This window comes from Nyctereutes procyonoides, unplaced genomic scaffold, assembly GCF_905146905.1.
Source record: "Nyctereutes procyonoides isolate TBG_1078 unplaced genomic scaffold, NYPRO_anot_genome, whole genome shotgun sequence".
In the NCBI taxonomy this organism is placed as follows: Eukaryota; Metazoa; Chordata; class Mammalia; order Carnivora; family Canidae; genus Nyctereutes; species Nyctereutes procyonoides.
Genome location: NW_026575051.1, coordinates 64,693,944 through 64,721,831, shown reverse-complemented (window position 1 = coordinate 64,721,831; position 27,888 = coordinate 64,693,944). Strand labels below are relative to the sequence as shown.

General features: G+C 40.5%; 1 protein-coding gene across 1 annotated transcript in view; it reads right to left on the bottom strand.

Moving 5' to 3' along the window:
• The window catches only part of SOBP (sine oculis binding protein homolog), a 163,545-nt gene extending 136,165 nt beyond the window's left edge, over positions 1-27,380 (bottom strand). Inside the window, 3 exon segments of the mRNA XM_055330696.1 lie at positions 10,981-11,166; positions 12,972-13,110; positions 27,211-27,380. Of these exon segments, the coding sequence (XP_055186671.1) occupies positions 10,981-11,166; positions 12,972-13,110; positions 27,211-27,306 (421 nt within the window). The 5' untranslated portion in view covers positions 27,307-27,380.
• Positions 27,381-27,888: the final 508 nt, after the last annotated feature.

Here is a 27,888-nt window from a genome sequence, read left to right as displayed (position 1 = left end):
TTATCTGGAGACAGAGCTTTTTTAAATTAATTAGTGTTAGATGAGGTCATGAGCTAGTGTCTTGATGGGATGTTTGATGGAACTAAAATCCTTCTGAGAAGAGATGGCAAAGAGCTTGCTATCTCTCTGCCACATGAGAACACACAGAGAAGGTAATCGTCCACAACCCACAGATAGGTCTCACCAGATACCAAGCCTGATGATGTTGATGTTGGACTTGCATTCTCCAGAACTGTGAGAAAACAAATTTTGGTTGTTTAAGCCATGGTATTTGGTTATGGTAACCCAAACTGATGAATATATTTATCATAATCCAGAATCTGTTTATATTTGTTTCTGAACTCCACTTCAATGATTTATATGTATATCTTTTTATCATTATTTCATTGCCTTTTTATAATACAACAGAAATCATTTATTATTGCTCATGGGTTCTGTGAGTCAGATACTTGGGAGTAGTTTAGAGCAGTTCTGGCTCAGATCATCTCATGAGGTTACAGCCAAAATGTCTCTTGTGGCGGCAATCATCTTGAGTTGGGCTGGGGGACCCACTTCTAAGGTGGCTCAACCACACAGCTGGCAAGCTGGTGCTGGCTGTTGGTGGGAGGCCCTGTTCCTGTCCACATGAGTCCCTTAATAGGGCTGCTTGAGTTTCTTCATGCTCCTTCAAGATGGAACAATCTGAGAGAACTGGGCAAAAACTGCAATAACTTTTTATGACAGTCTCACACAAGTCAGTCACACAAACCAACCCTGATTCAATGTAGGAAAAAACTACCAGGAGACCAGGATCATTTTGGAAGCTGGCTTCTATAATTTCATTTATCTGAAGTCCCAAAATAGGCAGTAATAAACTATATTGCTAATGGGGAGCATCCTTGGGTGTTAAAATTATAGAAAAAAATAAGGCAATGATTACCACAAAAGTGATTACCTCTTGAATGGAAGTTGTGAGTGGACAAGGATCATTATTTGTGAAAAAATGCACTTATATTTTATGCGTTTTTCTAAAAGGTAATGTATTTCATAATTGCAGGAAGAGGTCCTTTAAAGAAAATTAAGCCAAAAGAGAATTGACATGAGAAACACAAAGTGTTTTCTCTCTTATGCCTCAAACATAGATCTAGCTTATTTAAAGTATGTTCAAAAGAAGAATAATAGCAATAGTAGAATTAACACTAATAATACAAAATTATTTAATTATTAATTAATTATTCTAGTCTTACAATAATGTTGAGATTTGGTAGTAGAAGTCTTCCCTTTTTTTTCTTCAAGATTCCTGGTTATTCTTGCCCCTTTGCATTTCCATGTAAATTACAGATGCTGCTTTTAAATTTCCACAAAATTTTATGCTGGGATTTTTATCAGAATTGAATATATAGATCAATTTAGGAAGAATTTGCATTTTTAAGAATATTTAGTCTGCAATCCATAAACATGGTGTGTCCCTCCATTGATTTAGGTCTTCTGTTATCCCTCTCAGCAATATTTATAGTTACCTATATAACAATCTTGCATATATTTTGTTAGATTTTTTCCTCTGGGTATTTGATGACTTGATGCTATTTTAAATAATATTTTTAAGGTTTTTAAATATATTTGTGACTAGTATATAGAGATATAATGGATTTGGGGGTATTGCCTATGTTTAGAGACCTTGATAAATGTACTCATTAATTATAACAGTTCACCTGTACATTGATGGAGAAGGGGTGGTTATAAACAAAATGCCATTTCTACATTTCAAACCTTTTACTTTTTGTTGCCTTTTCTTGCCTTATTACATTGCCTATGAATTCTAGTACAAAATTAAATAGAAGTGGTGACAGTGGTCATCTTTATCTCATTCCTGATCTCAAGGTAAGCTTTCAGTATTTCACAATTAAGTACAATGTTTGCTGTAGATTCTTTGTGGATAGTTTTTGTCATATTAAGGAAACGCCATTCTGTTCCTATTTTGCCAAGAGTTTGTATTATTGTATTAAATTTTATCAAATAATGTTTCTGCATCTATTGAGAATATAGTATGAGGTTTTATTTTATTCTGTTAGTGTGGTTAATTATATTGAATGATTTTTTAAACTTAAATCAACCTTGCATTCCTAGAGAAAAAATCCAAATTAGACATCATATATTATCCTTTTGTATACATCACTGGATTTTGTTTGGTATGATTTTTTTTGAGGGTTTTTAATAAGTGTTCATGATGAACAGAAGTTTTCCATTTTAATGTAACTCAATCACATTAAATTATCATTTTCTTTACTTCTAATTCCCTTGTCATGTCATGGGATCAAAGTCATGCTGGGGGGATCCCTGGGTGGCGCAGCAGTTTGGCGCCTGCCTTTGGCCCAGGGTGCGATCCTGGAGACCCAGGGTTGAATCCCACGTCGGGCTCCCTGCATGGAGCCTGCTTCTCCCTCTGCCTGTGTCTCTGCCTCTCTGTCTCTCTCTGTGTGACTATCATGAATAAATAAATAAAATATTAAAAAAAAAAACAAAGTCATGCTGGGATCATAAAATGAGTGAAAGTGTTTCTTTTTCTTTTTTCTATTCTGTATTAGAGTCTCTCTATGTTTAGTTTTATTTTTCCTTAAATTTTTGGTAGAACCTGCCAATGAAGCTATCACTGTCTAGAATATTCTTTGTAGAAAGGATTATATCCTTTCTTTGTAGAAAGGATTTAACTATTTAATTTCATTTTTTTTTTCATTTTTAAAAGATCTGATTTATTTATTGAGACACAGCACATGAGCAGGGGGAGAAGGAGGAGAGGGAGAGAGAATCTCAAGCAGGCTCCACACTGTGCACAGAGCCCAATGTGGGTCTTGAGCTCAGGCCTCTGAGATGGTGACCTAAGCCAAAATCAAGAGTCAGATTCAACCAACTCAGCCACCCAGGCACTTGTTTAATTACTTTAATAGATGTAGCACTACTGAAGTTTTCTATTTCTTCTTGTGCCTGTTTTGATAAATTAAATTGAACATAATGTGACTTCTCTTTTGCAGAAATTCTGAGAATTACTTCCAGTGATCATTACTTATGTGTAACATCAAAATTACTAGGTCTAATGACATATGGGTGATCTAGTCTTTTCATTTATTCACATTTCACATTATTTTCTACCAGCTTTTCTACTTAAATCTATTATTTCAAGTCACTCTTCCAGAGTAAAAAATTAACAATCACTGATAGTTGTCTAAGTGGCATAAATTTTCCATGAGACTTTTGGCTGCCATAATTACACATATAAGTGAGTCTTCTTTAAATATGTTCAATCAACTAACAAGTACATATTATGGCATATTAAAATAGACTCTCAAATCACAAAATCAGGTGGTAAATTCACTATACAAGTCACAAAATCAAGACTTTATAAATGTAGAGTAATTACAGATTACCTAAGCTAATTACATCATTATTAAGACAAGGAAACTGAGGCACAGAGAAGCAAAGTGACTTATTTACATGGCCAGTAAATAGCAAAGCTGGCATGAACAACTCAGGTTTCCTGATTCTTGCTCTGGTAATGTTTCTACCACATCATGCTACCATTCAAACCACACATTTGAGGGGTGCCTTGGTGGCTCAGTTGGTGAAGCATCTGACTCTTGATTTTAGCTCAGGTCATGATCTCAGGGTCACCAGATCAAGCCCCACATTGGGCTCTACACTCAGTGGGGAGTCTGCTTGAGATCCATTCTCTCCCTCTCCCTCTGCTCCTTCCACCAAATAAATAAATCTTTAAAAACACACACACATTTGATTTGGCGTTAAGAATGGTTGAACATACACAGTGGAATATTACTCAGCCATAAAAAAAGAATGAAATATTGCCATTCACAACGTGAGGGAATCATGCTAAGTGCAATAAGTCAGATAGAGTAAGATAAATACCAAATTATTTCACTTACATGTGGAATCTAAAAAAAAAAAAATGAACAAACAAATAACAGCAAAAGAAACAGACTCAAAAAGATAGAGAACAAACTGGTAGTTGCCAGAGGGGAGGGAAGTAGGCGATGGACAAAATAGGTGAAGGGGATTAATAGGTACAAACTTCTAGTTATAAAATAAATCAGTGTGGGGATCAGAAGTACAACACTGGGACTATAGTCAATAATACTGTAATAATTTTGTGTGGTGACAGATGGTTACTACAAAAAAAAAAAGAATGACTGAACATACTGAAATGTGATTCTCACCTTTTCAAGAACCCTCAATTTTACAAAGAAAGTTAAAACAGGGCCCATATCATAGTAGGTAATATTTTTAGACTTCATTTTGTATCTTTTGTGAATCACCTTGAATTCCAAACGGCTATCTTCTGGCCTATGTTGTTTTAGATGCCATTTATCTTCAACTGTGTAAATATAACAGTTCCTGACTATCTCCCTATGGACCTTCTGCTACTCTACGACCCTTCTACTGCCACCATGCACCCTTCAAATGCTGCTAAAATTCCTTCCAAAGTCAAAGTGGAATGATGTGTTGATTATACCGAGGACACTGTAAGTTCCTGGTGGCCAGGGATGATGATATATATATATATATTTGCATTACCTAGCATAATGTGAAGAACATTCAGTAAACACATAGTTGACTGACATAGGTTTTTGGGTAATCCAGTGGCTATGAATAGGGGTTAAGGAGACATGCCTAAGTTCAAATGTCACTTCTACCACTCATTACCTGTGTGACCTCAGGCAACTTGCTCTGGGTCTCAGTTTCCTCATCTGTAAAACAAGGTTAATAATAGCATCCACACAGAGTTGTTCTGAAAATTAAATGAGATAATAATCTATTAGCACTATGTCTGGCCCATAATAAGTGCTCAAAAAATATTAGCTATGATGAGATTATATCATTACTATTATTAACTATTCCTTTTCCTGCCATTCACCATAATTCCTCCTGTCCTTGTTCTAAGTGAATTGGAAAATTCTCCAAATCTGAGGGTTCGGTGAACATCTTTTTTTTTGAGAAATGTATCTGCTGCATAAATAGTAAATCATCCAAATCCCATTAACTCTAGGTAATTTTATTTAATAATCATATTTTAAAAGTTGGACAAATAAATAAATGGCAGAGCAATTTTGATTAAATCCTGTTTTCTCAGTGGCTATTTGGAATACATCATTCATATGCAAGCCCCAAGAATATTGAATAACAGATAAAATAAATAATGATCATAATGCAAACCACATTCTGATTCCCACTTCCCTGCAAGTGCAACTCCATGTAAGAATTATAAGAGCCAAAAAGTAACATGCTTATTAACTATGGGTTGCTCTGCTATATACATAGGGCTTAGCAGATCACGTGAATGTTTCCATATTCTCAGTTAAGCTAATGGTTCCTTGGAGCCCAGTTCTTATAACCCCCTAAGAATTTTAAGATTTGCCTGAAAAAATATATCATATTTCCATGACTATGACTGAACACAAATTTGGAAAGCTCACTCAAAGCAAACCATCCTGGAAGACAGGAAATGGTCATTGTTTTCAAAGAAAGTCAAGACGTTCCTGCACACAGGGAATCAAGCTCTTATGAGCTTGATCTCCTTTCCCTCCACAAAAACCTGTGTATGCTTTGGGGACAGACCCTAGCTTTCACCTTGGGTAGTGGGGAATAAAAATAAGGCCACTTACCGCTTGAGGTTAAAAACAACAACAACAAAAAAATTTTTTTATTCAAAACTGCCACATAAATGCATCCAGAGAAATGTATTCCCTCCTTTTTGTATATTTAATTTCATTTTACAGTATTCAGCGATTTAGAGGGATTCTGGACTTGTAATAGGCAAGTTGTAAGCCTCTGAAAGGCTAGTAAGAAGACTCATTTAAAATGTCATTTCCTAGATGCACAGTGTTTTCTGCAGCCAGGCTCCGTTCAACTTTCACTAGGAAAAGTTGCTGCATTTCATCTTTTCCTCATGAACAAAAATAATTACACCAATAGTTTCATTGATTTTTTTTTTTTTTTTAATTCTTGGGAGCAAACTGTCATGCAGCCAGTTGGAGACTAGGAGATAAAAAATCCTGGCTCAAGTCCTAACTGGCTACTTTAACCAGAAGGAGAGACAAGGGTAGGGAGTAGCAAGCCTGCGCAACCACTGCAGAGGTCTGGTCAGTGAGGCTTAGTGCTATTCCCTTTGTAAAGCAGTGAAGACCAATATAAAGTCTTTGTTTAAAAAAAAAAAATCTGTATTTAAAATCCATTTTGAATGGCTTTCCTTCCATAGGCAAACTAGCGGAGGAGCAGGGTAGGCACAAGTATTTTGATGGAGGCTCACTACGGCATGGCCTTTACAATCCACGCTGGAAGTCCTTGACTAGCACAACCCTCTCTGAATGAAGTCCTGAAGGGCTGAACTTATATTAAAATCTCTAATGTAAGAAGAGTTACAGCAAGGTTACAATATAATTAACCTGAGTTATCTTTCAAAACTCTTGCTGATATATATTCTGCTACTTCAGACTATGATCATGCTGTGATTTTTTTTAAATTAGCCAAGAAGAAGGCTTTCCTATTCATTCAAACTAAAAGGATAAAGGAATGTTTGCATAAAAAGAAAAAGTTGGTCAGTACTTTCTATTATTTTCTTATTCTTTTCACATTATTTTTTAATGGTGGCTCTATCTGGCAAAGCTTTATTCTGTCCACTTCCTGGTCTGCAGAAAAGTCTGCTAGTCTTATTTAAAGATCATGGTGATTCCCTTCACTGCTTGGAGGAAAAAAAAAAAAAGGCAAAATCAGGGCTATTATCCCTTGTTTATAACAAGTCTATTACCATAGTAACGACTGTGATGTCACAAACCCTACACCAAGGGCCAACTTCTGTCTCTGATGGGGGAAGGGCAGCTTAGCCTTGGAGAGCAGACAAAATTGTGCACAAATATGTGTGGCCAGAGCAGGAACAATGCTTGTGGTAATCACCAAAGCACAGGGAGCTCCCCTTCTCTGAAGAAAAGGGGGGGAGCGGAACAGAAAAGCAATTCCCCAGGCCCAGAAATAAGCTACACCCACACTTCTGTATGCAGCTGTGCAAAAGGAGAGTAGAAATCCAAGCAAGTGTGGTGTCACCATGTTCCCAATCACAAGTATTCCACTGGGCCCACTGGCTGCCAAACGTGGATGGGATCCAGTGGTGAGCCCGCCCAAGCACATGAAACATACTCTGGAACTAGTGCCCAACCAGATGGAGCGCTCTGGAACCTCAGAGGAGAAGCAACTTGCCTTATGATGGCACACACTTTAAAACCAGGCTGGGGGGATCCCTGGTGGCGCAGCGGTTTAGCGCCTGCCTTTGGCCCAGGGCACGATCCTGGAGACCCGGGATCAAATCCCACATCGGGCTCCCGGTGCATGGAGCCTGCTTCTCCCTCTGCCTGTGTCTCTGCCTCTCTCTCTCTCTCTGTGACTATCATAAATAAATAAAAAAAATTTAAAAAAAAAATAAAATAAAATAAAACCAGGCTGGGGTTTTACTCCTACTAGGTCATCCCAGTTCACAGAACCATAGATTCTCAGGTTCAGAAAACTCATCAAGTCTCCCAAAAGATGTGGACTTTAAAAAAATAACCTTTTACAGGAACACGTTGTATCCCCTGTCACTGGAGAATCTGAAGTAGCAGACTAATAAGGGCTCTTCCGATATAGTCTAAGGAAATTTTGTACAAATATGCTGGAAAACCAACTTCATATTAAAAAGAATATTGAATCAGGAGTCAGGTACTCGTATTGGCTCAAGTACTTAGAAGTCATCTGACCTTGAGAAAGCCATTTAACCTATCTGACCTTCCATTTTTTCATCTAACCATATCTGGGCATGCTATTTCCCAGGGTCATTGTGAAGATCCAATCAAATAAAATAAAGAATGTGAATGCACTTCATAAACTATGAAGGATTTAATACAAACATAAGGTATTATTATTGGCATTGTCACATAGCCAGTTTACAGTAGAACTGGAATAACTTAAATGCTAACAGTTATTTTCTTTCCAGGAATTCAAAGATACATATGATCCCCATTTTCCCCACCTCAAGAGGTAGACAGTTGTATGATAAAATCAGTTCTAAATTATTCAGGGGCTAAGTATCGAGGGGCCTTTTACTTCTAGCCATTGTATCATTTACTAGCTTCCCTCAAGAATGCCATGTTAACGTACTCATAGCTATAAAATTGACAGATAATGTGCCTCAACTCAGTTACCCAGAATAACAACTCTGGTAAAAGTTTTAACAAAAGGAGGAATTGAAATGATTAATTAGATGAAAGTTTTGGGGTAATCTATGGGCCTCTCATTCATGGATAATTACTCACACCACTGTCAGTAAAGCTACAGTCAAACTCTGACAGGTTAGGACTAACCCTGCCAAGATGCTAGCATTTTCTCAGTGAACAACGAAGTGGCCCCTACTGTCTTATGTATGTGCAGTAGGAATTTGAATATCAGGCATTCATTCAATTTTCAACAAATGTTATTGGAGCACCTATCTTGTGCCCAAAGTCTCCACATACCCTGAAGACCTCACTCTCTTCCATGTTGCTGTCCCCTAATGATATTACACAGAGCACCTTGGCAAAGCTCATGGCCTGACTCTCAGAAACTCTATGCAACTTCCTAGTATCATGCGACCTTTGCCAATCTTACCCTAGTGCAAAAATCAGCAACGTAGGGTCCTGGGGCCAAACCGTCCCTGCTGCCTTTTTTGTAAATGAAGTTTTATTAGAACATAGGCACACCCATTTGTTTATGTATTATCCATGGCTGCTTTCCTGTGACAACAGCAGCGTTCAGTAGTTCTGATGGAGACAGCACAGCCCAAAAGCCTAAACTACTACCTGGCCCTTTTTAGGAAAAGTTCGCAGACTCCTACATTAATTAATATGACTAAATCAAAATTCATCTCTGCTGTGTTTCTGCTTAGGGATTAATGGAGAAAACTTTCTGAAATTGGAGATCCTTTCTGTATCTTTGTCTTGTCATATAGAACCTTGGAGAAGCATAAAGTCAAAGTCTAGAGCAGATACAGAAAATTAAACATGTCCTTCTCTACATTTTGTTTTCAACAGATGAGTGCTTTGGAGTTCCATGAAGACAGCATAAAACCACTGGTGTTCGGTTACTCTGGCTTCTAATTCCTCCAAGTTCCTATGTCTAAGACTTCCAAGGCTCAATTTTTGGCCTGTATTCCTTTGCATATTTATTTCCTGATCTGATGTGGAATTAGAGTTAAATGGGAGCTGTGTGCTTGAATTCCACGTGGCTGGCTCAGCAGGAAACTCCAGGGCAGGTTTTTTGGCATGCCAAACTCATGTTAGCCTCAGCTATGCTAATTTCTAAAGCTGTTTGCTTTGCTCAAATAAATCTTAGAGGGGAATTTGCATTTGGATGCACACCTTTTTATGCACAAATTATGTGCATGATAATTCTAGGGCATACTAAGGACTGGAAAAAAAAATGAGGCATGGTGTTTACTGAATGGCTTTAGTGTGGGAGGCACTAAGCTAGGTGCTTTACATATATTTTCTCATCTCATGGCCACAGCATTCCCATAAGATGGAATTGTGATCCCTTTTACAGATGGAGAAACTGAGAAGAGAGCTTATATAACGTGTCCATGTTCACAGCACTTTGTAAGTGACAAAGCCTAGATTTGAGCCCAATCTAAATTTGTCTAAATCTGAAGCCAATGTTATTTCCACTTAGACTTACTACCTTAACAATCCCCTTTATCATCACCCCTCACCCAAGCCAGTGGACACACATTAGAGTATGAACCCTACATTTACAAAATTAGTCACCTTCCTCTTCCCAGTGGCCTATGCAAAGTATGTCTATGGCCCTTGGAAATACATCTGGGTCCCTCTGCATCACAAGACAATCAACCAAAGGAGAACAAGGGCATTAAAAAGGCAAACTTTATGTGATACACAAATTGTATTAGTAATTAGCAGACAAACATAATTTCAAGTGATTTTGATGGTAAATGGATTTTAACGACATATCTGAGGACCTCAAGACAAAAGGATGCTTGTACTACTAAAATGTAGTAGGCTGAGCAAGAGAATGTACCCATACTATGAAGAAAAATGTTACTAACACTTAAGATATGGTGTAAATATATCTATAGCATAAGCCCAGGAATTGACATCTACAAATAACTTTGCTGGTTATGGAAACATAACCACACACCTACCTCCCCTCACCAAAAATAGAAACATTCCCTTTGGTAAGTTATAGTAAGTATTGCCATCAAAACTCACTGTTAATCATCGTTCAACTCAACATACAGAAAAATAACCAGTGTAGCAATGAAGCATTCTAGCATAATTCCAATACTTCATAGCAAGCCAGGTACAGTATTATTGAACTTCTTTCTCTGTATGGAACACAGCTATACCCTAGCTCACACTATCACATTATGCTCAGCCCACTGCCAACCAGCTTCATACACTGCCATCTGATTTTCTGGAAATATTAAAGAACTGATTATATTTGCATGCAAGTGAAATTCAGACATCCATTTTTCTTTAAAGCTCTCAAAGAGAGTTTTCCAGGAATTAGAAAGAACTCTGTGGTAGAGGTGGATAATCTAGGTTATTTCTAAGAAGGGCAGCCTGCTCAGGAGACCTGGCCCTCACAACACCACCACACAGTTCAATCTATTGCCATATAAAATTATTTCATTTTTTAAAAAAATTCTTAACATACGATTTCAGAGAAGGAAAATAACTTTTTTTGTAGGCAGTGGTAGGAAAAATTCATTCAGTTGGAAGTAGATTGGAGACTTTGCCTAAGTCTTCCTGACAGAGTAATACTACTTTAAATAACACATGCACTAACATCTCTTGTCTACAAAGTTCCTAAAACAGTCTTTTCCAAAGTTAACTTGAACATTTAGTAATTCTTTATAAGATAATTACAACTTTCTATGAATAGTTCTCATTGGAAACCCCAGTAGCGACTTACCTGCTGGTGGCTTTATGAAAGGTGGAGGAATTAAAGGTACAATAATGGGCACATTGCCATGATCCTTGGACCCTGCAGGTGAGTCACTGAGTCCATTTCCTGTGGCAAGCCCTGAATAGCCTGTGCTTATATTGTATGGTGAGATAACACTGTCCTCAGGTAATTTTGGTTTTGGCAAAGAATTTTCTGTAAAAGAAAAAAAAATCACATTCAATATTACAAAAGTACTTGATTTCCTCATGACAACATTTTCTCAAGTAAAATGGCTATGTAACAAAACAAATTTTTCCTTGCAAATCTTAAAACACTTTACCAGAACTCCACAGACCATCCTGGACCTTTCCAGTCTTGTTACCATAAATTTCCAGTGGGCTCCTTTATAATTTGTTCCACTATGATAGCTAACATCTCAATTGTATCATGGTGATGAATTTAGCACTGTGAAAGCCCATAGAAAATTGAGAGGCAATTAACCTTTTCCGTGTACAAAGTGATATATAGCACAGGCATCACCCTCTGGCTACAAGGTGGGGGGGCAGCTAAAAGCATGCCTCTCCAGCCCTATAACTAGGTCCCACTGTATTAAAAAGTTTGGTCATAATATAATCAAAAGAACCAATGAGAAAGAAGCAGATTATTAGAAAGAAAACTTCATTCCACAGGGTAAACTCCTTAAATTAACCCATTAATATCCATTAAATATTAACAAAAATGGAAATAAAGAAAACTTACAATGATAGGAACTTTGTGAATTTTATCCTTGCATGTGAATCACTTAAAAAAAAAATTCAACCATGGAAAACAACTTTTTCCCTCTAGTAGCATATCCTGGCACTCTCTCCATGTTCCCCAGAGGCAAAGATTATTACCTAGACCAAGTATTATACGAGCTATTAGTTTATAGAATATAAACTCATGACTTGCATTTTTCATTTACAATGAAACTGATGATACTATCTCTGTAACATGATGTGTACAATTTCATAGAGGGCTTAACATGAAATTTGTCACGTACGTTCAATTCCACAGGCCTGAAGGACAGCTCATTTACATTTTGTTGCTTGGCATAAAAGAAGGAAAGGCACTATCTTAGAGACTGGGAATAAAATGCACAAGCGGGTAGTTTATGCCAACAGATTTTGAATGCAGTGCAAATACTCATCAAATTGCCAATGACAATGCACAATGAATTTTACCATTTTACTGAAGTTCGCCAAATCGATTGCTTCTTTACAATACTCTTTTTCTTTGATGAACAAACTCTCCAAATTTAGGTTCATAAATTCAGAATCCATATCAACACCCACCAATGGTTCTAGGCTTCCCTCATGAGATATCTGACACCGCTCTTTGCTGATAGAATCAGTGTTAATTCCACTTTGTCAAGTCTCTAATTTCTACTCTTTAGCTGGACTCTGATGAAAATTCTTATAAAATAATGTAGGATCCAATCATGCACGTCCCTTACTCCTCCTACCCTTACCTAAGGCTGGGGGCAGGAGGGACTTCGAACACAAAACAGAAATAGGTCTTTCCTTTAGAATTCCCACCAAAAAAAGGAGGAAGGGGGGATTACCAAACTAATCACAATTCTCTTTTACAGTCTAAAAATCCAAACCCAGTGTTTCACTTAATAGAATGCACCAGTCCCCAACAACTAATGTGTCAAAGACTCAGGAAACTAGGAGAAGACCTTGGCAAACACTGTCCCTTTCTATAAATCTGTGGGTAGGACCATAACCCCTAAGGTCCCTAGCCCTTGCTAGCTAGCCCTCCCATTGCTGGAAAGAGATTAAGCTGTGTCTATTTTTGTTTTATGTTGTGCTCTTATATTCCGTGGAATTCTGCCTATGGGAAAGCACTACTGGGGATGTACATTTAAATCAACCATTGGCATAATCAACAAAATGAGCCCCAAAGCAACTCAATTCTGGCAGGTTGAGATAGTTAATCCTTCTTTGCATGAACAAAGGGACATTAAATGTCATTACCTTTGAGAACAGAAATGTGCTGGCGGCTCTCTCCATCTGTAGGGTAGCTCCTGAATTCAATATCTTCACCATCTTTCAATTCAACCTTATCATAGCCATACCAGCCAAGGAGTTCATTCATAGTGTTTTCTGCAAAGTTCTGAAAGAGAAGCATAGGCTTCTTTTTTATGTAATCAATAACTATTTGAAAAGAATGCATAAATAGAATTTTATTTGCACTACCCATTTACTGCCAGACCTGCCCCACCTCCCCTAGAGCCGTGTTCATTTTTCAAATCACGTTCAAAAACTGTAATGCATTTAAATCTCAGGATGATGCATCCAATTATGACAGGTCTTCGACATTTGCAATTTAAAGACAATAAGAAGAAAAGATATTTGTCAGTTTTGCTTACAAACAAGAAGTCATATTTTAGAACACTGCAAAGTCTATATCCCACACTAGCACAAAAATATTGAAAGGTAAAGCACAAAAGCAGCTAAGAAAATATTTTGAAAATGAAAACAATCGACCTTTTTGTGGTTCCGATTAATCTAAATTAGAATTGCTTTCTGATTCAGGTATTGTTGTTTTAACATGACTCTTATCTCAGATAAAGCAAAATCTCAGCAAATAATTTCTCAGTTGTCAAGGCTACAAGGGTTTCCCTTTTTAATTTTCCCTTTTGCAAGTGTATACTTTAAAAATCAATGCATAATTTGCTTTACAAATTTCACTAGTGACAGATTCTTTCTCCATAAAATCAAAGGTCACTAGGGCACCTGGGTGGCTCAGTGGTTGAGCATTTGCCTTTGGCTCAGGGCATGATCCCTGGGTCCTGGGATCGAGTCCCACATCAGACTCCTCGCAGGGAGCCTGCTTCTGCCTGGTCTCTGTCTCTCTCTTTGTGTCTCTCAAGAACAAATAATTAAAATCTTAAAAAAAAAAAAAATCAGAGGTCACTACGATTGTCTTCTGACAAGTAACATAAAAAGTACCAAATAATTTTAAGGTTAAAAATCAGTCCAGATTTTGGATAATACCTGCAAACACTTTATGAACTATAAATCAATATATAAATGTAAGGTATTATTATTGTTGTTATTATAGATAGCAAACTGTGAAAATAATGGGAATAGTTGGACAGTTTTAAGGCATTAAAATCAGGTGAACTGGGATCCCTGGGTGGCGCAGCGGTTTGGCGCCTGCCTTTGGCCCAGGGCGCGATCCTGGAGACCCGGGATCGAATCCCACATCGGGCTCCCAGTGCATGGAGCCTGCTTCTCCCTCTGCCTGTGTCTCTGCCTCTCTCTCTCTCTCTCTGTGACTATCGTAAATAAATAAATAAATAACCTTTAAAAAAAAAAAAGATTTTAAAATCAGGTGAACTTATCAACTGCTAGATCTGGAAACAGGATCTGAAGCTGTATTAATAATCTTAATGCTCGCATGTGCCTTAAAATATCTCTGAGAAATACAGTAGAGTGGTAGTCACCAGAAGTTCGGGGGTGAGGGAAATGGGGAGATATTAGTCCAAGGGTACAAATTTCCAGTTATTAGATCAACAAGTTTGGAGATAAGAGATACAGCATGATGATTATATGTAATAATACTGTATCATATACTCAAATGTTACTAAGACAGTAGATCTTAAATGTTCTCACCACAAAAAAGAAGTGGTAACCGTAACAGGATGGAGGTGGTAGCTAGTGCTATACTGGTAACCACTTTGCAATATATAAATACATCAAATCAATGCATTATACATCAGAAACTTACACAATGCTATGTGTCAATTATATCTTAATAAAGCTGGGGAAAATTTTTTAAAAATAAAAAGAAGGGCCCTATGTTACAGAATATGGGCTTAATAAATATTGATGAATTTATCGTTGTTGTTGTTGTTTTAAAAATCTCTATCTGGCAAGGAATCCTGAGCTTCCTAGACTTCCTGGAAAAATCATATATTCTAACCTTCTCTGTGGCTCAAAAAGCCTTTTCTCATTCTCCCTAGAAGCTGTCATTTCCGAATTACACTGGGATGTATAATTTATATACCTGAAACAAAGCACCCAGGCTAAACCAAGAGCGTGCATGGCCTCAACGTGTGAGTTCCTGTTCTCTTGAATTTCACGACTTTAGATTTCAGCAGGGGTTGCATAAAAAAGAAAAGATATTATACTACGGACTCCACAAAAACAAACCTGGCATTTCAAACCACCCACAGAATGCTAGATTCTTTGCTTAGTGCCCACTTAAGCTCAGAGCTCCAACTGGGTCTATCTGTGACGGTACAGCAATTTAAAAAAATCTAGCCGGATTGATTCAGTGCTCCATCCACAAGGCCAATAGTCAGCCATATCAAGCTTTAGTGAGGCATTTATTCTCTCTGATGGCTGGTCACATCCACATTAAATAGACATTCTTTTCATGAATTCACAAAGATGATATGATCAATATGTATAATAAGCTCAGCAACTTCTGGAATACCACTGAGGAGGACTCAGCTAAATGCTGCTCTACTCAATCAAAAGAGATCCCCTTAATGAGGCGTCAGTCTCCCCTAACACCCAATTTTTTTCACTAAGCTGAGCGCCTGGACCAGAGAATGACAGTCGCTAAGCACACAAATTGAGGCCCTCCATCAGTGGTCTGGCAGCAGAAATCTCCAAGGATAAGGATTACACCTTACATCAAAACACCAATTCCCAACAGTGTTAGAAGCCAAGTTCAAGCCATCCTATTGGTCTATATGCTATTTGCCCCAATCTCCCAGAGAACTGTGCCATCGAGACAAAATCTTTTGCATAGTAACTCTTGGCCACCATATCCAACTCTCTAGACCATTTGTATCAGGGCGCCTCTCTCTCTGGTTCTGTCTAACCTCTGAAGTGACACAAAAGGCTACAGATGCATAATTCATGGAACAACCTTCCAGCCAAGGATATAGATTTGTTTGTTTTAGTCCAGCTGCAAATCCATTCAGCTTTTCAGAACCAATGTCAGGGATGGAATCCAGAAGTTTCAGACAGTAGGGTAAAAACTGAAACCTCAACTGGATTATTAACATCAAATTCAGATTATTGGGGCATCTTAACTGCATCACTTAGTTTATGGTTTGTGCTGAAAACTCAGAGGCTTCATGGAACAATCAATATGAACTTGATCTATTCCATGGTTTTCAAGTTACTATAAATGTCAATGAAAATAAACTCTAAAACATTCCCTTTTTTGTCAGTGAAAATAAAAATAAACACCTTAATAGCTTTGATATATGACTGCAAAAGCAGAAAACAAAAGGCTTATAAACCTTCAAGCCATAAATCTCAAATCTTTCATGAAAGGAGAATAGGAAAAAAAGAGAAGAAGAACACAAAAGTTTCCTGTAGCATGAGACATAGACTATTCTGTCTTATACACTACTGTATTCAGAAATCGAAGAACCCCAAGGAATAGATAATTTAAGATTTTTAATTGCCAGGTAGAATTTGATGCTAGATATCATATGGGCTCATTATGGTACTAAGCCAAAGGAAATGAAATAGATTTTTGCAGTTATCATCAAGAAACATAACATATTCTAGGAGAAATGAATTTAATGTTTATGACCCATAAGGGTTTTTAAATCCTTCTGGTAGAAAATTCCAGCAGTTGTTTTTTCCACTTTTTTTTTGTATTATTACCCTTAAAAAAAGGAGTTTTCTATTAAAAAAAAATTATTCCAGGGCAGCCTGGGTGGCTCAACGGTTTAGCGCTGCCTTCAGCCCAGCACGTGATCCTGGAAACCCGGGATCGAGTCCCACGTCAGGCTCCCCGCATGGAGCCTGCTTCTCCTTCTGCCTGTGTCTCTGCCTCTCTCTCTCTCTCCTCTCTGTGTATTCTCATGAATAAATAAATAAAATCTTTAAAAAAAATTATTCGTTTCCTACAAAAGTTTCTCATGTATGTTATGTTTTTTAAAGCTGGTAAGAGTTAAACTGCAGAGATTTTGGAGGTAAAGACGGTCAATAATAAGACAAGTTACTATACCAAGGGAGGTAGTGAAATTTGTTTCCCCCCAAATCTTCACCCAGCAAATGTCTAGAAACAGGGTGGGAAACTAAAGTCCCTTAAGGTCCCTCCCATAAGTAAGATTTTGTGAAATTAAAGAACTTCTTACACAAGAAATTAAGTACCTCTTGCAAAGAAATATCATTATTATAGTGACCGTACATCACAACTTTTACTGAACAGTTACTATTTCAAATATTTTATCATTGCTCCCAGAAACCATCAAAATTGTGCCAGAAATTTCCATATTCTGGCATCTGAATCACATTTTGCAGACTGCCTCTCACCCTTGGAAGTGGCACAAAAATTCTCTCTCATACCATGTGGTCCAATTTGGGTTTGGAAAATAGGTCACTATAATTATAATGATAATGTCTAACACTCTTACAGCACTTTACAGTGTTTCCACATCCTTTAACTCTCTTCTTCCTTTCAATAACCCTGTAAGTTGGGTATTTGATTTCCACAATAAACTTCTGGTGAACCTATATGATACCCTCATTTTACAACAGAAAATGAGAGCATCCAGAAGGTAAATGACAGGCATGAGACATCACCCAATAAAGTCAGAAGAAAAACACTGATCTTCTGATTCTTGTACCAGTGCTCTTTCTATAATCAATTCCACCAATGTGTCACCAATTTCAAAGAAACTACATTATTGTGGCAACCAAAGAGTTGCAAAGAAATCATACTACACAGGATGTCAACCTCACATATAAAGAGCTTTTCCACTAGGGTCTCTATCTACCTATGTTAAAACTTCACTTTACTTGCTCTTGGATTTGATTACTGGCCTCCATTCTGCTTAATTATTTGTACTGTTGGGGAGGCGATGTTCAAAATTCACTGTTAAAATGTAATCTTCTCATTTTATAATTTTTGAGGCATTGCATCTGATTCTAATTGCTTTGTACTTTTATTTGAGATTTTATTTTATTTACTTCTTTAGAGAGGTTGCATTAGCAGGAGGAGGGGCAGAGGGAGAGAAGCGGACACCTCATGGAGCAGGGAGCTGACATGGGGGGCTCCATCTCACAACCCTGAGATCCTGACCTGAGCCAAAATCAAGAGTCAGATGCTAATCTGACTGAGCCATCCAGAAGCCCCTAATTGCTTTGTACTTTTAATATCTACCCCTATACTTCTTCCTTGCCCTCTCCAATCCCTCTCTCTCACTTCCAGGGCTCCTAAGGAAAAAAGACATTCCTAACATTCAGTTTGAAAGCATGAGCTCTTCCTAGAATTAAAAAAAAAAAAAAAAATAGGTCACAGAAAGATGATGGAAAGGCTGGAAATTTTACAATTTCCCCATTCCTTCTGAGTTCTTTTGATATTGGCAAAACTTATTTTTATTGAAACTTAATTCCCAGGACATTCATTAAATTCTCTCCTTATTTGCCTGGAGGTACTGTACAAATGTCAAAGTTCAGTCTAAATGATTTTTCATTGAACATTTTACTGGTAAAAAAGAGTTGATTTCAAGACACTTGGAAAATTGCAATAATTACAAATTCTCACAATACTTCTGAAATGCAAGCACTTCAAAGTCTTCAAAAAGGACAAATGATTTGATTGTGAAAACACCAAACAGATTTTAAAATATAGGTAGGTACCAGGGCGCCTGGGTGGCACAGTTAAGCGGCCGACTCCTGGTCTCTGCAGGAGTCATGATGGTATTGAAACCCCAGTCATGCTCAGTGCAGAGTTGGTTTAGGATTCTCTTTCCCTCTCCTTCTGCCCCTCCCCCAAACACTTGTGCTTAATGGCCCCCACCCCCCCATCTCAAATCAATAAATAAATCTTTAGTGAAGCCTGGGTGGCTCAGTGGTTGAGCATCTGCCTTCAGCTCAGGGTGTGATCCCGGGGCCCTGGGATTGAGTTCTGCATCGAGCTCCCCGTATGGAGCCTGCTTCTCCCTCTGCCTATGTCTCCGCCTCTCTGTCTCCTATGAATAAATAAATAAAATCTTTAAAAAATAAATTCATAAATAAATCTTTAAAACATAGGTAGGTTAAAATATAGGTCAGTATCACTGATTTCTTTCTTACCAGTCCTCATAAAACTGAATGATGACATGTTTTCAACTTTGTATCCTAACCAAGAGAGCAGAAAGTTTTTCAGAGAGCTCCGAATCATTCATTCAAATGAGGGAAAAGCCCTGTACTCTCTCGCCCCACAATCATAATTCCTATTTTCTTTTTTTTTTAATTTTTTTAAATTTATTTATTTATGATAGTCACACTCCAAGTCCTGGTTTTGGTATTGCTGCCTTCCCAAATATATCTTAAGGTACCTGAGGGCAGAAACCTTTTATTTCCCCCATGCCTCACCTAGGACAATGCCTAGCACTTGAAATATACTCAGTCAATGTGCTAGTACATCTGGTTCGCAAGTATTTTTTAAGTGCGTGAATACAGAGAAATGATCAAACTAATTTCAGGGAAACTGATTCTCATAATAAATATGTACAAGTTGGGATCCCTGGGTGGCGCAGCGGTTTAGCACCTGCCTTTGGCCCAGGGCGCGATCCTGGAGACCCGGGATCGAATCCCACATCGGGCTCCCGGTGCATGGAGCCTGCTTCTCCCTCTGCCTGTGTCTCTGCCTCTCTCTCTCTCTCTCTCTCTCTCTCTCTCTCTCTCTCTCTGACTATCATAAATAAATAAATAATTAATTAATTAAAATAAAATAAAATAAAATAAATATGTACAAGTTAAAAGAACTGTAATATCCAGTGTTAATAAGCAGCCTCCTAGTATTCGAAATTTAATACAAATTTTAGAAAAGGTTATTTGACTGTATGCAGTAAAAGTCTTTGAAAATGTACATACCCTTTGATTCAGCGATTTTATTTCTCAGCACTGAAGGAACTATTCTAAGGAAATGTGTGCAAAAATATGCATGTTCAGGAATGTTTATCTTGGTGTTTTTTTCTTAGAAACAAACTATATGCCAAACAATAGAAATCTGGTTAAATAAATTACAGTTTAGTCAGGGAATGACTAAAATGGAATACTATTTTGCCACTAAAATATATACTGTAGATAAATTTTTACTGCCATGAAAAGCTATTAACGATATATTAAGTTTTTAAAGGAAGGTTAGTATATTAGAAGACCATTTTTGTTTTAAAAAAACTATATATCACACGTAGAAAAGGGCATTAAAAGACATATATCAAAATGTTGATAGTAACTGTGTCTGGGTGGGAAAATTATAGGCTTTGTTTTTCTTTTAGCTTATTTGTATTGCTTCCTCAACCACTTCTATTGTGTCCACGTATCCTTATAAAAATTAAAAAATCATTTTAATTAGAAATTAACAGATAGTCTTCTTAAAGACAACCATGTCAGCCACATTCACAGTCCTAATGACAATAAAAAGGATCTGCCAGTTACATGACTTAACTTCAAAACATTCTGACACATTGTCCATGAAAGTGAAGCCTATGAGAAATACTTTCAAAGGAAAAGGAAACCCCCAATCCTAAACAATTCACCAAAAAAAAAAAAAAAAAAAAAAAAAAAAAAAGCTAGTATCTCTGCTGGTTAAGATTATGAATGATAGATTGATGGTTATTTTTGGAAAATATTTTACCACCCTTTTCACCTCCATGTGTTCCGAGGTAGATTTCTATTAAGAGGCCACGAATGCGCTACTTGAGATTTTAAAAGGGGGTGAGAGAGCAATCTGCAGAAAAGAGGTGGTTTCTTTTGCCGAACTTGATTAGAAGTCAATTTCTAGCTCTATCCCCACATCTGGCCTAAGGTTGAGGCTAAGTCATCTGTCTTAACACAGACCCTATGAGTCTAGAGTTCCGAAGGAAGGTCAGAAGGCAAAACTTAAATAGTGCGAAAGAAATACTGTAAGAGCTTTTTACAGGTTACAAAGTATTTCCACATTCACGATCCCACTGATCAGATGGTATCCTAAGGACGAGCCACACCCCACAGATGACCCATTAGAAGGCTATCCACATGCATGGAATGATAAGAGCAGCTAGATTTGTACAAGAGTACCCATGGAGCCCCGATGTTTTTACCTGAATTACAGCCTTTTAGCTTGAAATCTTTTAGAGATGGACACTGCACTCCATTTGGATCATTTTGCAGCATTGTTCTCAGCCACAACAGCATGATTACAACGCAGTCGTAAGGGCAGAAGGCACATCGTAACGCTAAAATCCAGCTCTGGCCTGGAGCTGGCCTGAGGAGAAAGTCTTATTTGTTCTCTCATTGATATATTCTAAACGGGATGGCTGTCTAACTGGCATATGGAACCAAAATTGCGTGTTTCCACATATAAAACCTATGTTGCTTTACTGTCTTATTGTGACATAGAGCAGACAATTATGTCCCCACATATTAATCTATGCCCAGGACATCAAATGTCCAAAGAAGGTCAAATACTGCGAAATTGTGGATTCCAGCCCTGAGGCTAACATTGTGGCAAGCGAGGCAGGTGTGCAGCTATGTGCAGCTGTGTCCAATCACAGCTGCAGAACTGCCCTAAAAATCACCAGGACTTGTTACATTGTTTTTCTGTCCCTGCCAAAGCCACTGGCCTTAAAACAGGACAGAGTTCCACAACCCTTTGGTTATATAAGAGATACTAATACCTATCAGTCTACAGATCCTAAAATATACATTCAGCAAATCTCACTCACCACATTCTTTCACGTCTGTTTACATGTTTCAACTGGCACCATCAAAAACAAAGTTTTTTTTTTTTCTCTCATCCTACCCAGTACTATCCCTTCTCTTTTAGGAAAATATTCAATAATCTTATTAGCTGGAGAGTGTAAGTGTGGCTGACTTCCCACTCCACAAGAGGAAGTCTGAGACTTCAGAGCTTTTTAAATGTTCTGCTCTCTACTACTTCTAATAATTTTTTTTTATTTTTTTAAAGAGAGACAGACACATAAAGACTCTTAATGAAAAAGACACTTACCTAGAAGGTACAAAAGTATGGTCACCTTAAAATGACACTAGCTCTCCCTACAACTCTCCTTTTTTCAGACAATCACTTGTGCTCACTGATATTTGCCCCTTTTTTTGAGGCCGTTTTTGACTTTCCTTTAAAAACTCTGTTACTTCTTGGTTTCTATGAGTCTGTCTTTCACACAAGGAGAGTAGGGCTTGGCTTCCCAGAGCAGTGCTTGGCAAGCACAGAGGCAGGAAACGCAGAAGGGAATGAGTCTGTCAGACTCATTTTCTTCTAGTTCAAATGTTTATTTCAGATTCAGGAGGAAGTGGAGTGGTTCCTTTCCATTTCCTCGTCTCTGGAACCTGCGAGTTGTATAAGGCTTGGAGAATCTTGCTCTGTCGCACTCACAGGTTCCCGGACGGAGAAAGAGACTCTTTTCAGAAAACCCTGGTTTGAACTGAGCAGAATTCATAGCTCTCCGTGCCTCCCCCCACCCCTGCCCCGACCACTATCTCTTAATGGGTTTGGACTGGAGCTCTGAGCAGGACAACGGAGAGCAACGTGGAAGACAGAGCTGGTGGGCCCAGGAATACCCTATTCCAGCTTCCAAGGAGTAAGGACCATGTCCCAGCTGACAGTAGTCCCCAGCCCTGCCACGTGGCACACCTGAGGCCACCACTTGGCAGAGAGGTCTGACATAATTTGTGAATTATGTCCTGAGCCCACTTTCTAGGTTCCTGAGATTTAACTGTGTCTGACATCAGGATGGAGTTTCAGAGCAAAACCTAAAATATACCTGTTTTAGGAATGAGCTGATTTCAACCTTGAACATGCTGACTTTTCCAGGCTGTGATTTCTCTCTCTCTCTCTCTCTCTCTCTCTCTCTTTTCTTAATGGAAACCTATTTATCTCACTGCACTCACCAGCTTGGCTCTGCAACTTGTTTTATTGTCTATGCAGTTGACACAGGTCATTTTCAATGCCAAATGGAGACCATCAGAAACCAAATTAGCAAATCTTGTGGTGAGTTTACTACTAAACTCTAACAGATGTGCGTGACTCTAACTCTAGGCATCAGGACTGAAGCATAATTTTAGGTACAAATTACTTACTGGGAATATTTATAGACAGAAAAGTTCTTCAGTGAAGGAGACCCTAAGACATTTAACATGGATTATCCTGTAGTTTAACAATTGATAAAGAAGTAACATTGTAAATGCATTAATTATGGTTTGTTTAGGAAAGTTTCCAGGGCAGAGTGCTTGATCTAATCACACTGGTTTTGTTAAAGCACTTTCAGAGATAAAAATCTGACTCATTATCTCTAGTCATAGTGTAGGCTTTTTGAGTTGCATTACTCTTTGGTAGCCACTAATCATATTCACTAAGGTCTATGTGTGCAGAAATATATACCCTTAGGTACAACTATATTTACACATAACACATATTTGCATTTATGCACTCTATAGTACAAACTAGTTTTTATATTATATCTGCCATGCTCTAGATGAACTCCTGAAATGAATTAGCCCTTCTGTACGTTCGGAGTCCCTCCTAAGATCCATTTATTATGATACGTATTAGCTAATGGTATACTGAAGACTAATATGTCTTCATTAGATACAATCACAGTATTCACTTTAGAAACCAAAAATAGTCAAAATGTAAATTGCCTCACCATCTAATTTTTTTTTTTAACCGTCTCTACTGGTCACCAATTAAATAATGCATACTTATTGTAAATACAGCAAAGTAACAAGGCTCTTTAATCAAGAAAAACCAGGATGAAGCGAGGAAGAAGAAAAGGAAAGATAAGGAAACATTGTAAAGGTCGTAATGAGACAAGCATTTCTACTTGAAGATATTTTCACTACACTATAAGCAAGCTATGCCAAGTCATGTACTTTTCACACACAAAATTATATTGTATCAAATTTAAATTTGTTACAACTGCCATGCACATTAAACCAGTGATAACGAAAATGTAACTCAATATCTGATCTAGTGAAACAGCCACCAACATTAGCTCGCAGCCACATGAAGACAATCTCCAATGCCATTACTGATGTCAGCTAAACCTCAGCCAGTTTGTCTTCTCCAGCCATTTTTAAATAAATATGTAAGTATCTCAATCAGGAGATCTTGGAGAAAGCCTCATGATGAGGTGATTCTGTTGCTCATTCTCAGTGCCCTGCATTTGCTGTACTTAAAATAGACACTTGTACCAATGTCCTTTCTATTACCCGAAGGGGAAAAAAAAAAATCACATACACACCAGTCCTTTTTCTTTCAGCTCACAGAGAAGCAACTTGATCCAACCAGTGTTGAAACCTGAGTAGGTCACTGTACACCATGATAAAATTCCCTAATCCCTGAGCCAAATCTCCCTTAGGGGGGCCTCCTCCTGATTCTCCACTTCCCAGGCTGACTTTTCCATTCGCTCTCTCCTCTTTCCCCCTTTCATTTCCCCTACCTTCAAGCCTTGATATGTGATCCTCGGTGGGGGTTCAGGTTTCCGTTTTTACAGCTTAGGCCGTGCTAGCTGTATACATTCCTTTCTTTCTGCCGGGCAGTGATTACTTACCAGGGTTTAGTTTACACTGGTCCAGATGAAAGCCGTTCAGATGAAGGCAAACACAGCCAGGCAGCTCCAGCGGCACCGATATGAAGCTGCACAAGGCCACATTGTGTTCTCGGTGACATTTTGTTGCACATATTTTAATACAGGGCAATCAACTTGTTATGTCACTCTACGCTTCAGGTTCGGGGACGAGGAGGAGTACTAATACAATGAGGCTCGAGGAGGGGTTTACTGATGCGGTTATTAATATTAAAACCCGAAAATATTAATGAGTTCAAAATGACCCTTCCGACCGTTTGACTTTGAGAAATTACTTTTCAGATGAGGACTTTGGGTGCTATTATATCAGAGGAATATCTACAAAACAATTCCTCTAGTAGAGGGAATTCATGCATATTGGCATGGTGTGCACTGACATGTCTGAAGATTTCCGCCGGGATCTCTCATACGTTGGTCCAAACCAGACAGAAAATCCCAGTCCTCCAGGCAACCGAATTATTTGCTGCGCACAACTCCTTTCTTAACGCTACACTCTGCACAGAAACGATGAGGGCTAAAACTTCAAATGGTAGGTGGTGATTTGGAAGAAAAATAACATTTTAAAAAAGAGGAAATTCTGTGCACGAAGGTTAATTCCATACTTAGTCCTGCAGCATTGGCTAAAAATTGTGTAATTTTTCCCCTTCACACAATGTTGTTTTTGTTTCTTCCTCACCAGTTCAGACAAACATCTGTTATACTGTAGAAGGACAACTATCTCCCAAACCACGGAGTGCGCCCGCAGCCAAAGTCAACAACGCGAGCCCCAAGCATTGAGCACAGTCAGCCTTTATATCCAGCCGGGATAACATTTCACATGTTTTGATTAAAATTAGCTAATTTGTAATTCTAGAACCTATGAAACTTAAAAGCTGCCATCCATATAGATCACATTAGGCAGTGCTTTAAAGGGCCAGTGCACACCGTGATTTCCTAGTGGCTTCACTTCTCTCCTCTCTCTCCACCCCCAATTTGAAATGAAATGGAAGAGTAATCTGGAAATGCAGGACAGGAGGGAAGGGTAAGTGAGAAAGAATGGTCATTGTAGACTGTTCGAATTCCACCCCCATTGTAAGACAACAACAACTCCTACTGGTCTCTCTTTTTAAAAAACGGTTATTGAATTCAGTGGTGGTTTCCATCACAAGGAATGGCACTGATTTCCAAGGCAAATCTCCCTTAACTCTCCTCGGACTGGGGCTGCACCACCTCATGCTTTCAGGCACCAAGTTCCTCACCCAGAAATAAAAACTCTGTAATCTCCAAACGCCACAGACATTTTCTGGGGGAAAGGGAAGCCAAACAGATGCACCTAGGCGGCACTTACTCCTACAGCAAGTATGACCCATGTGCCCCTTTCTAAACAGGGGTTCTCACAGAAGGCACTCTCGCAGCGCAGAAGATGCTCGTCCTGGACAAGAAAGCGTCAAAACGCAATAAATTCGATTCACTCGCATGCCACCTTCGTCCAGCCTGTCTTTTAAACACAAACTTTGCCAAGCTGACCCAGTCCCGTTGGCAGGGTTAAGGATTCTATGCGGAAGATGGGGAGGCGGGGAGGGGGGGACACCAGGACGGCTGCTGAATGAAAAACTGAAGTCCTCCCCCCCACCCCCGCCTTGAAAACTGCTACTGGCTTGTAATTCACAAAAGGAAAAATCCATGATTGTTGGTTTGGGTGGTGCGTGTGTGTGTGTGTGTGTGTTAAATCCAGGGAGACTCGTGGAAATCAACACAGAATAAAATCCTCGCCAGGCAAAAGCTTCAACTTCATGGAAAATAAGTGGGGGGGGAGGGGGGAGGGGGGAGGGGGAGGGAGGGGGGTGTCCGGAGCCGAGCGGTGCTCTTGTGCAATCGCTCCCGACGCGGACAGCTGGAGCGCGGGGCTGCTGCGCTCGCCACCTCCGAGCACCGCTGGCCTGGCGGGGCGCCCGGCCTCGCCGCCGGGACTCCGGGCTGGCGTCCCCGAACAATGGGCGTCCCCTCCGTCCGGCCGGGCTGGCCCCGGGCTGCGCGCCTCGGCAGCGGAGCGCGCGGACGCGGGCGGGAGGCGGCGGCAGCCGAGCGCGAGGAGCGGCCGTGGACGCGGTCCCCAAGCCCCCGACCCCGCCGCACCCCGCCGCACCCCGCCGCACCCCGGCGACAGCCTCGCGACGGCCTCGCAGCCGCCCAGCCCCAGGCGCGCGCAGCCGGGGCGCCCGGCGGGAAGGGTGGCACCGAGCGCCCCCGGGGCTCCTCGGCCCGCAGCTCCCTAACTTTGGAGGGACCCGCGCGGCGCGGCTCCCTAAGACGGGGCCGAGGGGGCCACTGCCCCGCCGCCTGGGAGAGCCTCTCCGCCGCGGCCGCCGCCCCCCGGGCCCCCGGCCCCTCCCGCCGGGACGCGCCTGTGCCAACCTGGGGTGTAGGAGGCTGAAGCGTGTGCGTGTGCGGCTCCCCGGCCGCCCCCACGCCGCCCGCATCGCGCCGGAGGCAGGCAGATCCCGGGATGCAGCCCGCGAGTTGGCCTCGGCTTTGCACCTGGAGGAGGAGCTGAGGCTTCCAGGGCATCCTACGGGAACTGACAGGCGCCCCCGTCCCCCTCCGCAAGCCCCACACAACGGCCCAAAGGGAGCGCGCGGGAGAAGGAGCTCGGCCTCCCCGGCCCCGCAGCCCGCACGTACCTTCATCTCCTCGTTGATCTCCCTTTTCACCGGGTGAGCCGGTTTCCTGCTCCTTTTATTTTCCGGAGGTCTCCCTTCTTTCTCCATTTCTGCCATGTTTTTGTGTCTGGCTTCGGCGGAGATGAAATGGCTGCTGCCGCCGCCGGCGGTGGCGGCGGTGGCGGCGGCGGCGGCGGCGGCGGCGGCGGCGGGCGGCGGCGGCGGCGGAGGTGGTGCTGATGGAGGCAACGCCGGCGGAGGTAGCGGTGCTGGCGGGGCTGGGGCTGGGCTGGGGCTGGGGCTGGGGCCCGGGGGGCGGGGGGCGGGCGCGGGGAAGCGGGTGTCTTCTAGCGGCGGAGGGCGTCAGTGGCCGTCACCGGGAAAGGTAGCTCGAGGAGGCTCGGGGATGCCGCCGCCGCCGCCGCTCCTGCTCCCGCTGCCGCCGCCGCCGCCGCCGCCGCCGCCACCGCCGCCGCTGCCGCTCCCGCCGCCGCTGCCTCTGCCGCTCCCGCCGCCGCCGCCGCCGCCGGGCTGCATCCTCGGTGCCCCGTGGAGTCGTCAGCCATCTTCCGTCGCTCTGTCCGTCTGCATGGGCGAGGGGGACGAGGGGGACGACGGGGACGACGGGGACGACGGGGACGAGGGGGACGAGGGGGACGAGGCCGGGCGCGGGGAGAGCTGCTCTGGGCGTGCGTGCGC